The 13690-nt window shown below is 36.4% G+C and overlaps 1 protein-coding gene across 4 annotated transcripts in view; it reads left to right on the top strand.

Annotated features, from left to right (window-relative positions):
- Positions 1 to 13458, top strand: part of PRKACB (protein kinase cAMP-activated catalytic subunit beta) — a 75739-nt gene extending 62281 nt beyond the window's left edge. For 2 of the 4 annotated variants that reach the window (XM_037403885.1, XM_037403888.1), the window contains 5 exons: positions 94 to 220; positions 2489 to 2584; positions 4077 to 4199; positions 6239 to 6403; positions 10507 to 10875. In XM_037403885.1, coding sequence (XP_037259782.1) covers positions 94 to 220; positions 2489 to 2584; positions 4077 to 4199; positions 6239 to 6403; positions 10507 to 10632 — 637 coding nt within the window. In that variant the 3' untranslated portion in view covers positions 10633 to 10875. Of the gene's footprint in view, positions 1 to 93; positions 221 to 2488; positions 2585 to 4076; positions 4200 to 6238; positions 6404 to 10506 lie in introns of all 4 variants that reach the window. The other 2 variants (XM_037403887.1, XM_037403884.1) reach the window with 2 other exon arrangements.
- Positions 13459 to 13690: the final 232 nt, after the last annotated feature.

Below are 13690 nucleotides of genomic sequence, written 5' to 3' on the forward strand. Positions count from 1 at the left end.
GATACTTGATTTGTCTAGCCCTGGCAGTTACATGGTTGTTTCAGTATCTTAGCATAGCATTGAGGTACTTAATATTCTTTTAATTCTTCACAGTGAACCACATGCACGGTTTTATGCAGCTCAGATAGTGCTAACATTTGAGTACCTCCATTCATTAGACCTCATCTACAGAGATCTAAAGCCTGAAAATCTTTTAATTGATCAGCAAGGATACATCCAGGTATGAATATTCTTCATATATTTAGGGAGTGGAGTCTCGTCTTACAGTATAGGGTTAGGTAACTCTAGCAAATGTGTTTAGAATAAATGGTCTGAAGCTGGTTGGCATGTTAGCCTGTATTAAGGGAGCATTAACGTGCCCTGCTGTTTAGTAATGGTTAAAACCATTTGATTGTATTTCCTCTGACTAAAATTAAGTATGCACAATGGAGCTGTGGGCAGTTGAGCGAGCTGTCAAGATTTCCTTTGGGGTCTGCGGTGAGAAGTAGGTGATTATATGGCTCTGTTCATCTGACCTATTTTATACATCAGCCCTAGAACAAGATGAAAGGTGTCCTATAATGTCTGGTTCTGTGCATTGACTATATAAGTAGTTCAGGATAACCAGCTTAGCTGTCAACAATGACACTGTAGTACTTAATTTCAGTCAGCTGAATCCTACCCTTGGGGAGTCCTAACCTTCGTGGCACATCTGGAGTAAGAGCTGAGTTGAGATCAGGTCAGAATGGCAGTGCTGCGAATGACAGCTTTGGTTTTGCAGCAGCCTCTCATGGCACCTCCTCATGTTCCTTTTAGCTCCCATGTTTTTGATCTAAATGGCAAATGGGAAGGTGGTTTACATCAACAAGCACTCTGCAATGCTTTGCAGTCCTTAAACTACAGAAGCTCTTTCCTTATTGTCGCCTTTCTCCATAGCAGAATCTAACAGGAAAATAGGTAATAAAAATGTTCAAGAGAAGAGGAAAGGATTCATATCTTAACGTTGTTTATAACTGTAAAATAATTTTGCATGGAAAAGAAAATAACACTGTAGGGAGAAGAGAAATAAAAGTTCTGTTAATGTGGTTGGGAGGCACCATTTTAATGTTAAGCTATTAACAGCTTCCTCCAGAACTGGTAACCTTCTATGTGCAATAGCATGGTTTTGTGATGGTGGGCAAACCGCAAATAATAATGGGTCCAGCAGTCACTCTTCCCATGTGAGGTTGGTTCACTTCTGCTTCTGAACAGACAGGTTTGCATTCATATGTTGATGCTGCAGCTCCAACTAAATTTTGTTTAGTAACTTTCATTTTCTTTTTGAATTTGAAAGCCGTTACCATTTGTCCCACATCTGCAGTGTATTCTTCTTACATACACTGATGAGCTTTCACAAACACAGAAATGATTCTTTGCTGACTGAAGCAGATCCGTCTAGTCAGCACAGCACCCTCTCCATTCAGTTCCAGCTGTGATTGCTGTTGTTTCTGCCAAAAATGAAGTAAAAGCTGCCTTGATACTTTGGAGTTTGGCTTGTTTAATTGTGACACTAGTGTGTCAAGGAACACCAGCGCAGGTTATTGTATAAGTAGCAATTGTACAATTGCTGGTACAGGGTTTTTTTCCTCGAGGAATAGGTTGAAAGTGATGTAGAGAAGAAGGAAATGAAATGGATCCCCAAAGTATAGACTTGATAGCTTGAAACTGATCCCAGAATTTCACATGTAACTCCCTGGTTTCCATATGTATTCTGCAGTACAGTCCAGGAAAAAATCAGAGAGGATGATACCACATACAGAGTTCTGAAAACTTGCTGCAGAAAACATGGCAAGAGGAAGAAAAAATTATAATGGCCAAGAGCTTGCTGCTTGTAAATACAGTTACTGCTGCATTTCCCCCCAGTCCTCAAATAAACAAGCTTGTCTCTGGTGATGCTTTCAGAGATATTCAGAATCAGAAGTTACTGGAAGACCTCTTATGTTGTCTTATTCCCACACTAATTTTACATATAACCTTTATACAGTTATGCAATAGAATTCTAAATTTACAAGACTGGCAGATATCTTGACCCTTTTTGTGATTAATTTATTTGTTAACTAAAGGAAAAGATAAATATCTTATTCATATTCACGTTCTTTAAACTTCCAGCAATATAAACAGTCTGATGTGAAAAGTATAAGAAAAATTATTAATGTAATTGCAGTACATGTGGGCGATAAGTAAGCCGTAGTTTGCACTGTTTTTTAAAAATTGTAAGTAGAAGCTTGTGCAGGGGAAAAATACATATTTTATGTTACTCGTTTTAACATGAGAAACTTTGTATCTGTCTGCATTAGAAGTATCAGAAGGACTGGCTAATAAAGGTACATCTGACTATATGATACTACGTGATTTGAGAAAATAATTTTTCCTGTTTATAAAATAGCTATCCAAAGTATTTAAAAAATGCTTAATTTTAAATTTCTTTGTGGAAATGTTCTTACAGTCAACTTATTTCTTCTGATGACAGGTCACGGACTTTGGCTTTGCAAAAAGAGTAAAAGGAAGAACTTGGACGTTATGTGGGACTCCAGAATACCTGGCACCTGAAATAATTCTCAGCAAGGTACTTTGTCTTGTTATTCAGCCATGCATTTGATGCAGTTAAAACTATCACCCAATTATTAAATCTTGCAGATATTTCCAAAATTAAATCTTGACTGGTCAGTTATAATTGTAAACAGTTACATTGTAAATTGTTGTGGCATACTAAAACTTACTCCAAAGCAGGAATTTTCACATAACTACAGAACTTTCTACATAGGCTTGCCTTGTAACTTGTGAGGCAAAAAGGGATTTTTAAAAAATCTGTAATCAGATTATTTAAGTAGCATCCTTATCATAACAGCAGATCTGAGTGATTATATTTTGAAGTGTTAGCAGACTGGAACAGGAGCTCTAGAGGTAACAAGAACCACCTATTGGATGAATCAGTAGCCATTAAATAATCCGTTTCAGAGTGTTTCAGGTTTAAGGCACTTAACATGAAATCAAACATGACAAACTGCTGGTTTTACACACAAAGTACATGCAACCTTACCGCTCATCAGTTTGGTGTAGTACTTGTGGTGTTTGAACATTGAAGAAGTATTATTTATCATAGAGCTGTTCAGCTGTAGCCCTTCATGTTTTGCAAAGGAAAAATACCCTTATAGTATATGGAACTGCTTATGATAAACAATCATAATGCATATTGTTAAATTATGCATTTAATATGTGGTTTAATTAAATACCTTTAGCAGGTTTTCAGAAGTAAACTGAAAATACTTTTATCTGGGGAGAAAACATTTGTTACTTGCAGCATTTTTGCCCCTATGTAGCTAAAGCAGCAGAAGAAATAGTAATGCATCTACTACAAATTCTCCATAGAAGACTTTTCTGGAAAGATTGAGTCTTAGCCCTGAGCTTTGTAAAAGAACTGAGAGAACACATGCGAAATTGATGGGTTCATGGGGTTTTCTGTCTTTTTTTTTTTTTTTTTTTTTTTTCTTCTCTATACTAAATGGGATTTACTCATGATTTTATGTTCAGGCTTTAAAGATCAAATCATAAATGACCTATAAAGGTAATTAACTAAACTTTTAAGCTCTCGTAGCTCGTTTACTAAATGTGAAAATGAATGTTCTGAAATGCAGATAATCAAGCAAAAAGTTGATGATATACAATATAGGAAGTATTGTTACACTTCATAAAATTTCCTTAAGCTTTTGAAAGAAGTGTCAATCATTCTGTAACAAAATTATTTTTATTTTAAATAAATTGTGCCCACTTCTGTCACTTAGGGAGTCTTGTCACATCAGTGTAAAGGCATCACTGAAACTCAGCACAGGAATGTGCAAAATGTTTCGTTTTCATCACTGCTGCTCTGTCAGTATTGTATTAGGGTTTAGGTATATCGCTTTGGGAATCTGTGAGCTTCAGTTTGGTTTGAACTAGGTTGTAAATTCTGTATTAAACCAGCAATAGTGTTTGCTTTCTTTGTATTCCATAGATATATATTGAAAATCTTAAACTGTGTTAGAAATTGTACTAACAGTGATATTTATCGTTTTGTCCAGGGTTACAACAAGGCAGTGGATTGGTGGGCATTAGGAGTGTTAATCTATGAAATGGCAGCTGGATATCCCCCATTCTTTGCAGATCAGCCCATTCAAATTTATGAGAAGATTGTGTCTGGCAAGGTGAGTGAAGGGTCTGTGTAGTTTGTCTTTGCAGAACCTGTTTTTTGTGTGAAGCAGATAGAGAATTTACTGGCTACTAGGCAGTGAGCAATTTGGAAAGTTTATGGAAAAAAGTTTGTAATGTATACTTCTTAAATACCAACATTGTTACAACAATATTAAAAATCAAAGTTCTAAAAATCTGTTCCCTACCTTCAAATTTAAAATGCAAGTTACTAAACTTGCAGACACTGTGGTATTGTATCTTTTTATGCTTGGATAAAAATGATCCAGTGAGTATTAACAACTATTTAGCTATATGCTTAATTTGCCTAGCTTTTTTCTTGTTTAGAAATATTTTTGCAGCTTTTGAGAAACTCTAAAAAGTTTCCATAATTCATAGCAGGTTTCTTTTGTAGTCCTGTAGTTCAAGACATGTCTAAAGTTCTGTTCAGCTTTCATTATTATATAAAGCTTTTAAAAAGTGTTTCCAGCTTCTCCCTTTTATTTTTCATTAATATCTCATAGTGTGCCATCACAAAAATGTGATCATTCTGTTGTTCCTCCTGCCAGCCAGCATTGTCTCTTTGTGTTTCTCTGTGCTTATGTGATTTGTTATGGTTCTTTTCTTCCTTGTTCTTACATAAACCCATGCTGTGCTGCATCTTACGTACGTACTTCTGTAATTCTAATGAAGGGAAGTGCCTCAGTAGGCCCTGTGGTACACTGCAATGAGACTGATTCCCGTCTAGGACCTTATTTAAATCAAGAAGGCAGTTGCTTTTTGAAAGGCTGTGTAATACTGTGACCCTTCAGCTGTCTCCAGGAATAGATGGGAATTCATTTATGAAGATACATTATTGAAGAAATGTTTATCTTCTAAACTAAATAAACTTAGGCATTTTTTGCAGCTGTATCTAGTTTGCTCAACATTTGAACTGTTGATTGTCTACCTTTTTTACTGAGTCCATGGATGGGTGGTTGCAGAAACAGCACTGGGAGTGAACTCTGGAGACTCCAACATTCAGTTCTCAGCTGGCAGTATGTTTCCTTTATAACCTTAAGTCTTTCATTTAATCTACCTCATGCACTTAGTTCTCTACTTTAAAAAAATTAACATTTCTTTACTTCTCAGCTGTCTAGGTATTCAATTAATATATAGATAGAGCTGTATTGACAAGTAAACTGAAGCAGTTTCCTTGATTATCAGACCTCTTGATTTCACAACATGTTTTTATGTTAAGTAATTCCATGTTCAGCATTTACATCATAACTGATCAGCTGAGTGTAAGGAGTGTCAAATGCTGAGACTACAGCTGTGACAGATACAACCTTCTGCCTGTTCTTTTCCCCTTTTTTCTCTCTGCCATCTCAAGTGGTGTCAGTAGATCTTTTGCTAGTAAAACCCCATGTAATTACATCCCATGAATCATCTTCAAATGGTTCTTAGCGAGGTTTGAATGAGTTGTATTGGCAAGTCACTCGTGCTGAATTCAAATAGTGCTGTATTATTTGTGTAAGACTTTTGATGTTGGTGTATCTAGTTATCAGAAACAGATTACAGTACAGCATAAAGTTCCAGATTGAATTTTCATTTGATTGCTGAATGTTGTTATTTCAGGGCGTATCTATAGATTTATATGTTTTATATATACTATACTGTATCTCTTGTCTCTCTGTGTATGTATATATATAATATAATCTAAAAATTTATTCCTGGAAAATAGTTGAGAAAGCCTTAAGATGATGTTGTGTTGGTGAGACACGAAGTTAAATTTAGGTTTTATATCATTGTTATGTTAAATTAACATTTCCCCCCGGCTCAGATGGGGAAACTTTCAGCTGAAAAAATGGTAGATGGACATGGTAACATTATTGATAACAGAAACACATATCCAGCAATAATCTTATCTCTTTTCCTGCATTCCTACTTGATTTGTTTTTAGAGGAAGAGTAGAAGATAGCCCCAGTGTTTTGTTTTGTGTGAATGTTGTTTGACTTCACAGGGGGAAGAATCAAATTTGTACATTTTTTTTAATGTTGTGGATGTATAATTTTAGGTAAGGTTCCCATCACACTTCAGTTCAGACCTAAAGGATCTTCTAAGAAATTTACTCCAGGTAGATTTGACCAAACGGTATGGAAATCTCAAGAATGGTGTAAATGACATAAAGAATCACAAGTGGTTTGCAACTACAGATTGGATTGCCATTTATCAGAGAAAGGTAAGACCCTTCCTGCTCTATTGTAGAGTATTACAGGTCTTTAAAGGGTTGAAGTAAAATTTCTAATTATTTTGTTCAATTCTTTGCTTTTCTAAATATGTCACTTTCACCTTTTCTTAGTTTTAATTAAAAGTAGCTTAATCTTTAGGACTCTAAAGGGTATGTATTGATTGAATTATGTTGGTTTCTTGTTGGTATTTTATCCTGGACCTCTGTGTACTTTCATGTTCTCTTAACATGCCTTGTGTTTTAGTCTATTTCTGGAATATCTCCCAATGAGCCATCTCCTGCCTCTCTTGCTTTTTATTTAACCCTTGCTATAGTGACATCTATAAATACTCCTCCACACCAGAAAGGAGTCTGTTTTCCTTTCCAGCTAGTTCTTAGTAGCTGAGACTGTGATTCAGTTTTTCTTTTTCTGATAAAGTACGCTCCCTCCTTCTTGCTCTTGCTTTATCTGTGACTGGGACAAGATCGGATGTAGAGTGGCTATTCAATCCTCGGTGTTTAATGAGGATTTTTTTGTCTTCTGACACTATGCTTTAGTTGACTGCAGTTCCATGAGCTGCGGCAATGGGAAGAACCCTGCTGAATGCTTTTTTCTAGCATTTTTAGAATGGTTTTCTAGACCTGCCTGACCAACGTGACTTGTAATGTTGTCTTTAGAAAGTCCAGGCCCAGTCTGCACTGTGAACTTAGGACCTACCTATGAAAGCAACAGAGACAACTGGGAATATTTTCAGAGCAGGAGCAGCCATTAACATACTGGTTAGAGGGGAGCACATTAGTGGCTGCCAGGATGAATGAAGCAGAGCTGGGAGGCAAAGCTGGGGAAAGGGATGAGGATGATAACAATTCAATCTAGGTCTGTCTTCCAGTAGCTCCAAAGCTCCTTCTCCCCTTGAACATAGAGTCAAAGTTAAATACCTGTAGATTAGTGAGTTACTAGAAGCAAAATCCTGTGAAATTATTTGTTCTTTTAAATGTAGCCTCTGAATTCTTGGGGGTTTAATACACAACAATAAAAGACTAAAATAATTTCGTTAGTGTTGTCCCAGAAAACTCAGGTGGAGAAATAGTTTTATGTGTAGATACTAGTGAAAAGGTTAGAGTCAATTGAAAATATTTGAAGGAATTGGTGTACGTTGTTGAAATGCTGACAGTCTTGATTATAGAGGCATGAACTTGCTGCTGTAACAGCATTATTTTAAAGGCCAAACCTAAACACTAACAATAGTTTATAAAAAGAAACCAGTTGTTTGGCTAGACAAACTGACAGTACGGTTGTTGTAATATTCACTAATGTATTAATTACTAGAAGACAGGGTGCAATTAACACATCGTGTATTCTTTGTATGAAGTATAGATGTTTTTAAGAAAAGAATCCCCCATTGCAGAATTGTAATTATCTGTTCTTTGCTTTCTTAATGCCTGTTTACAATGCAGATTTACATGTACTGAGTTTCATTCACTGGTATGCTGTTTGGGGACACCCAGGCCCCATAATATTAAATCAGATGTTTTAATACTGCGCTAAATACAACGCTAAGAAGTGTTGCTAATGCACTGCTGTAGAGAATTACTTTCAAAGAAACAAGAAATGTTTTAAAATGTGAACTAGTAGTACAATCAGAATAGCTATTGCTAGTTCTGAAGGATTGTGAAAACTAATGCTGAATAAGTCTGAAGCTTCTAATTATAAGGAATATAAATACTGTAATACTAAAGGTCTGAAACAACAGCATGGATTGTAATATCATTTAAGAAGTCATAGAAATACAGTAATAAACTTTGGGTTTATACCAGCTTTTCACAGTGGCTGTTACCACAGCATGTGTTTCATTGAATAAATGTAGTGTTCCTTGGCAGCTAATGTAATGTGAATAATTAGTTATGCTACAGTCATAAGTGGACCAGTCAATTACTTATTTTGGATAAGATCATCTTGTTTTCTTTGTCTGTTTGCATAGTTGTCATTAAAATACTGCCTGATAATATGGCCAAACAGGTATTCCTGCTATAAACCTGCTATCCCTTTTTAGCAATTTCCTTAATGAAGATAATAGGAAAAAGTCTGAGGCGTCTCATTTGAAGGTGTTCTAAAATACCTGCAGTAAATAAGGTATTTCTTGTACTCTGAGCTTTGTTGTAAGAGAGTAATTGAAAATCAGTTTGAGAAAACAGAGGCTGTATTCAGGTAACGGTAAATACGTGGCTTTGTAGGCTAGATATGTACACAGACTGTATTCTGTCAGGATAAATCACCTAAACACGTGTGTTGTTTTAGGAACAAAAGGATACATGTGGTAATTGTAGCACAGTCTATAAATGCAGCAAGTTACCGTTATTTCTTGGGAGTGTATAGTGGTGTTGCCCAAATTCAGCTGAGCTTAATTTATATTAGTTTGTGCTGTACCTCTTTTAATTTACTGATTTACACACACCCCCCCCGCAATCAGTAATCTGCCTGGGGCACTGAGCATTTCTGTGGTTGCACAGTACGATCTGATCCCCTGCCTCAGCTGGAGCCATGCCTGCCTGGCTTATCTGTCTCCCCACCGTGCTGCCTCCTTGGCACGTCCCAGAGATACTTGCCTGATTACTTTGCATTTCCAGGTTTAAACTTGCATCACCTCAATAATTTTGCCAGAATTTTGCTTTCTGTACAGGTGGATAAATCGGGCACTTGTGAAATGAGAGAGGAATGTGGTACTGATAATCATGCCTCCTACTTCAGTTTGTCCTAGACCTGTTGCAGTAGAGCATCTTTCCTTCTCCCTGCTGTTTTATTCTCTGGTCCTTTCCTTACCATCTGTTCTTCATCATTGCCTCTCATCAACCCCAGCCCTGCCTATTCCTCCTTTCAGCATGCAGTTGATTACATTTTAAAATAACTGAAATTTTGGAATCAGACTTAATTTTGAAATTTGTGAGAAGTTACAGACTAAAAGGCTGAAGCTTTGAAGTAATACTAGCTGAGTGAAGGTAGAGTTTAGTAGTCCAATCCCTAAAATAGCATTTCAGTGTCTGTAAGTTGGCAGCAACTCCTCCTTTTCCTGCCCCAGCTGGGCACGGCCAGCATAAGCTGTTGGTGAGTGAAAATGCAGGTATGTGCCCGTGCAGACCCGTATCTTCATTTAATGTCATCTTCAGTTTAACTTCCAAGATGACTAGAGGCTGAAAGTAGGGACAAAGATTGACAACGTTAAGCTGTAGGCAGACACAAGGATTTTATTGTAAGGTCAACATCAAAAAGCTGCAGGTCCCCTCAACTTGAAGAAGCAGCAGTTAAGAGGGTCCTGGAGAATGACTGGTTCCAGTACCTGAGCCTGAATGGCTCGCTGCCATACAGTGCACGTGAAATGCACTGAACCTCAAGGCTAATATTGAGTATGTGTATGGATCTGAGAGGATGTGCAGGCAGTCTGTGCCAGGAGGGGGCTTCCACCGTTAGTTGGAGCTGCACTGGCTTTCTGTACGGTCTTCTAGCGTCTCCTTCAAGGCACTGCTTGTCTCTGTTGTGGTGTAGTTTCAAGGCAGCTTTCACTTCTCACTTATAGTTAGGTCCTAGGAGAACCTTTGTTGGAGTTGCAGAACAAATTGTTCTAAACTAGTAGTAAGTTAGTTTTTATTTGGAAATAGAGGATTGTTGGTAAGTAGGAGATGCGTTCCAAACTGCTTTAAGATTTTTGAGATTTTAAGATTTTAAGATCATGACTGATGGGCAGTCAGTCTGCTCTGCTTCCACCATGACTGTGCAACTGTTACGTGCAGCCGTCACCGTGCCGAGAGCCGCACCGCACAGCTGAAGAGAGCAGGGCCTCTTCTGCAAGAAGAGAACTAAACTCTGTTTTAAAGTCAAAGTAACTTTTATGGATGTTTGTCAGCGAGTTATTTTTCTTTTTCAACTTACATTCATACATTTCGGCCTGCACCTTCTTAGGCTGGCTTCATTTATGTGTCACAACTTTAAGCTATAATATCTGGTTTCTTGGCAGGATTTGAGGAATGTTGTTATGCTCATTGTCACAATGTTAAGTCTAAGGGTATTAAGCCAATGACATTTCATGTGCTTCCCCCTCACCCCCCTCCCCGAAATACAGGTAGAGGCTCCGTTCATACCAAAGTGCAGAGGCCCTGGAGATACCAGCAACTTTGATGACTATGAAGAAGAAGATATTCGTGCGTCTCTAACAGAAAAATGTGCAAAAGAATTTGCTGATTTTTAGTAGGAGTAAGAGGACAAGATGACATCAGGGCTCACATTGGGATCTTTGCACTCTGTTAACAGATGAGGTGGAGCTGAGACCATCATATGTCAAAACAGTTACCTAGTTACTTCATTCCACAAAGCTGACTGAGGTCTTTATTGCCATCTTCCATGTGTGCAGTTTGCACCAACCCTTCTAACTAGGCACAATTAAGCAAGCACTGTTTGTGCAGTAACACAGAATAATAGACCACTTTCCTACTTAACTTTGGTTTCTGTCGTTCTTTGTTTCTGTGTATTGTTCATTTTCCCCCTTTAAAATGAAGTAGTTTTTTACCCAAGAATGCTCCATTTTATTTTGAATAATGTATTATTTGTGTGAGTGAAATGGAAGGTGTTGCGGCTAGTGTGATTTAGACTGAAGTGAAAGATTAATGTTGCTTCTAGTCTGTGCCAGCCAATAATTCTTGTCTGTCTTGTGTCTGATGCTACAGTTTATAATAATTTTTTAGTAGCTCAGACTAAACCTAGCCAACATTTTTAGCATTTTTGAAGGTAGTATTTATCGCCATATAAATGTCTGCTAAATTAACTTAAAAACACTTCTTCGTGGAGACTGACCAAAATTCAGTAGAATTAATTGGATGGCTTAAGTGTAGGGGACAGTAGCTAGACCCCGTGCCTTGGTTTTCTACATCCCTGCAGTTTTCGTCACTGCCTCCTTCCTTTGTATTTCCCACCTAGGCAGTAAGTAAATTGCCATAACCAGACTGTACCATGGAAAGCTTACAGTCTTGTGAGAGGGAGTAATTCCACCTGGTCTGGATTTTGGACCATATTTAACCAAGTCGACTTACCAGCATTTCAGTTGGCAGGTATGAAATGGCTTTTTTAAGAACGTGAACCCTAAACTCTTAAAGCAAGTTTTGGTCAGTATTGTAGAGAATATGATTAATTTTGATTCACACTTTATCTTGTTGTTTTTTTTAAAAAAAAAAAAAAGCCAGTGTTTGGGCTCCCAAGTGTATTCCTTGTTTTGAGCCTTTTTTGATTAAAAAAGGTCTCCATTACAATAAAAAACACCACACAAGAAAAAGCAAAATGCGCTCTGCCGTTAGCTGTGAAAAACAAATGGTTTAGCAAATGCAAAATAATGTTCTAGATGCATCGCTGGATGAACACGGTTATTTTTTGTTAGCTGTTAAGAATAAGAGGTTATTGCCAAGTTTTTATTCTGGTATACTATATTAGTAAACTTGAGGATGGAGTACTGCTACAATCATTTTCTTTTTAATTACAGCACTTCATTCATGAAGAAAAGAGACAAAGTTTAAAAACTGCAACAGCTGGTTTATTTTAGTTGCGTTGTGTCTTCATTTCTAACCTACTTTCTTTCAATCAAACAGAATGTATGGTCACACAGATATAAGTATTTGGGCTTAATTATGTTTTGTATACTCTCACCAACTGACTTAAAAGATATTGCTACCATGTGCTAGCTTTGGGCACTTTTACACATTTATTTCAATGTTAATCAGTGGCTCAGCACTTTTCTGGGGGGTTGCTTTTAAACTTATTCATAGTAGTTTTATTTGTACACTTGATTCTGGCTGTCTCAGTGACCTGTCTTAAAACAGCACATCTAAACAGTTTAAACTAGACTCATATTTTACGATAAATTTACATGCATACAAGGATGAATTGTTTTTAAAAAAAAATGAGCTATATTGATACATAGCCATTGTATTTGTTTGAATGTCAGTGCAAATAAACCACTGGCATTCCTTCCTTTTAATCTGTATGACACTCCTTTAAGAAAAGCCTTTGTAGACATTTTACAAAAGAGTATGAAACGTACCATCCAACATTCTGTATGTTTAGGTTGTTGAGCATTTTTGCACAACGTCATTAGGAGGCTGACAATGAATGCAGTCTTTGTCCACCCATATTTACATATGTGCAAGAAAAGTATAAGATACTTTGCTGTAGCAAATTTTATGTAACAAAGATATATCGTCACATTAATAAATTTAAAGAAATCCTTTGTATGAAAATGTTAAAATCTTTTGTATTTCATTTAGACCAAGGACATGCTGCTGTATGCTAGCTGTATGCGATAAATTCTACAGTAACTTTGTTGTCGTTTATGAACTTTAAAAGATTTTAATAAATGTTGGAGATCACAATTTGATTTTGTTATGATTTTAATTTTTAATTATTACATTTATAATTCTAGTAAAGTTCAGAGATTTTTCTGTTTTGTAAAATACTGTAATCATTCATCTTGCGTGTACAATAAGACAAAAGTCTAGGAAATTGGTTCTGACATGTCTGTCTGCTATCCAGATTAAATTCTACATGGGCATAAGTGGAAAAGTCATCTTAATGCCATGATATTATACTATTTTTTAATTTTATGAAAATCCCGTTAGAAAGTAAAATACTTTTCCAATATGGCATAATAGACTTCAGTATGGAAATGAGATTCTATTTTGGAAAAGGAGGGGAAGTGTGCAATTTCCAAGGTGTTAGTGAGTACATTTGACAATGTGAGTATTATACAACCCTCTCATTTAAACACAGTCGTAAAATATAACTACAGAATATTATGTTACCTGTATTTAATTTGAAAAATCCTTTTCACAGTATGGAGAAATTGTATATCTATGACAGTAGAAGCTTGTTAATTTTACACATTTGAGGAATTAAGTGTTGAACTATATGGTATATTTTAATTGTACTCTAGTTGTATGTAACTTTCATTTCCAACATAAAGGATTGTATCTCATTAAGTAAATTGCTTTTTTATTATCTTGTCAGTTGCATTAAAACCCTTATTTTTAAATCCTTTAAAGTATTTTACTAATTTTTGCAAATAATTAGACGTTTTTTAGTGCTGCAATAGTGTGCAATATAGTAAACATTTATATACAGAAGTGCAAATTAAATTATGTACAACACTTGTGCTGCTTCTTTGTGAATCAGAATGTTGTATGATGAGAGTCATTGCATCTCCCCACACACTGCAAACAGGGTTTGAAAGCAAGAGGAAAAGGTTATGAAACATGCCACACATA

This window comes from Falco rusticolus, chromosome 11 (assembly GCF_015220075.1).
Source record: "Falco rusticolus isolate bFalRus1 chromosome 11, bFalRus1.pri, whole genome shotgun sequence".
NCBI lineage: Eukaryota > Metazoa > Chordata > Aves > Falconiformes > Falconidae > Falco > Falco rusticolus.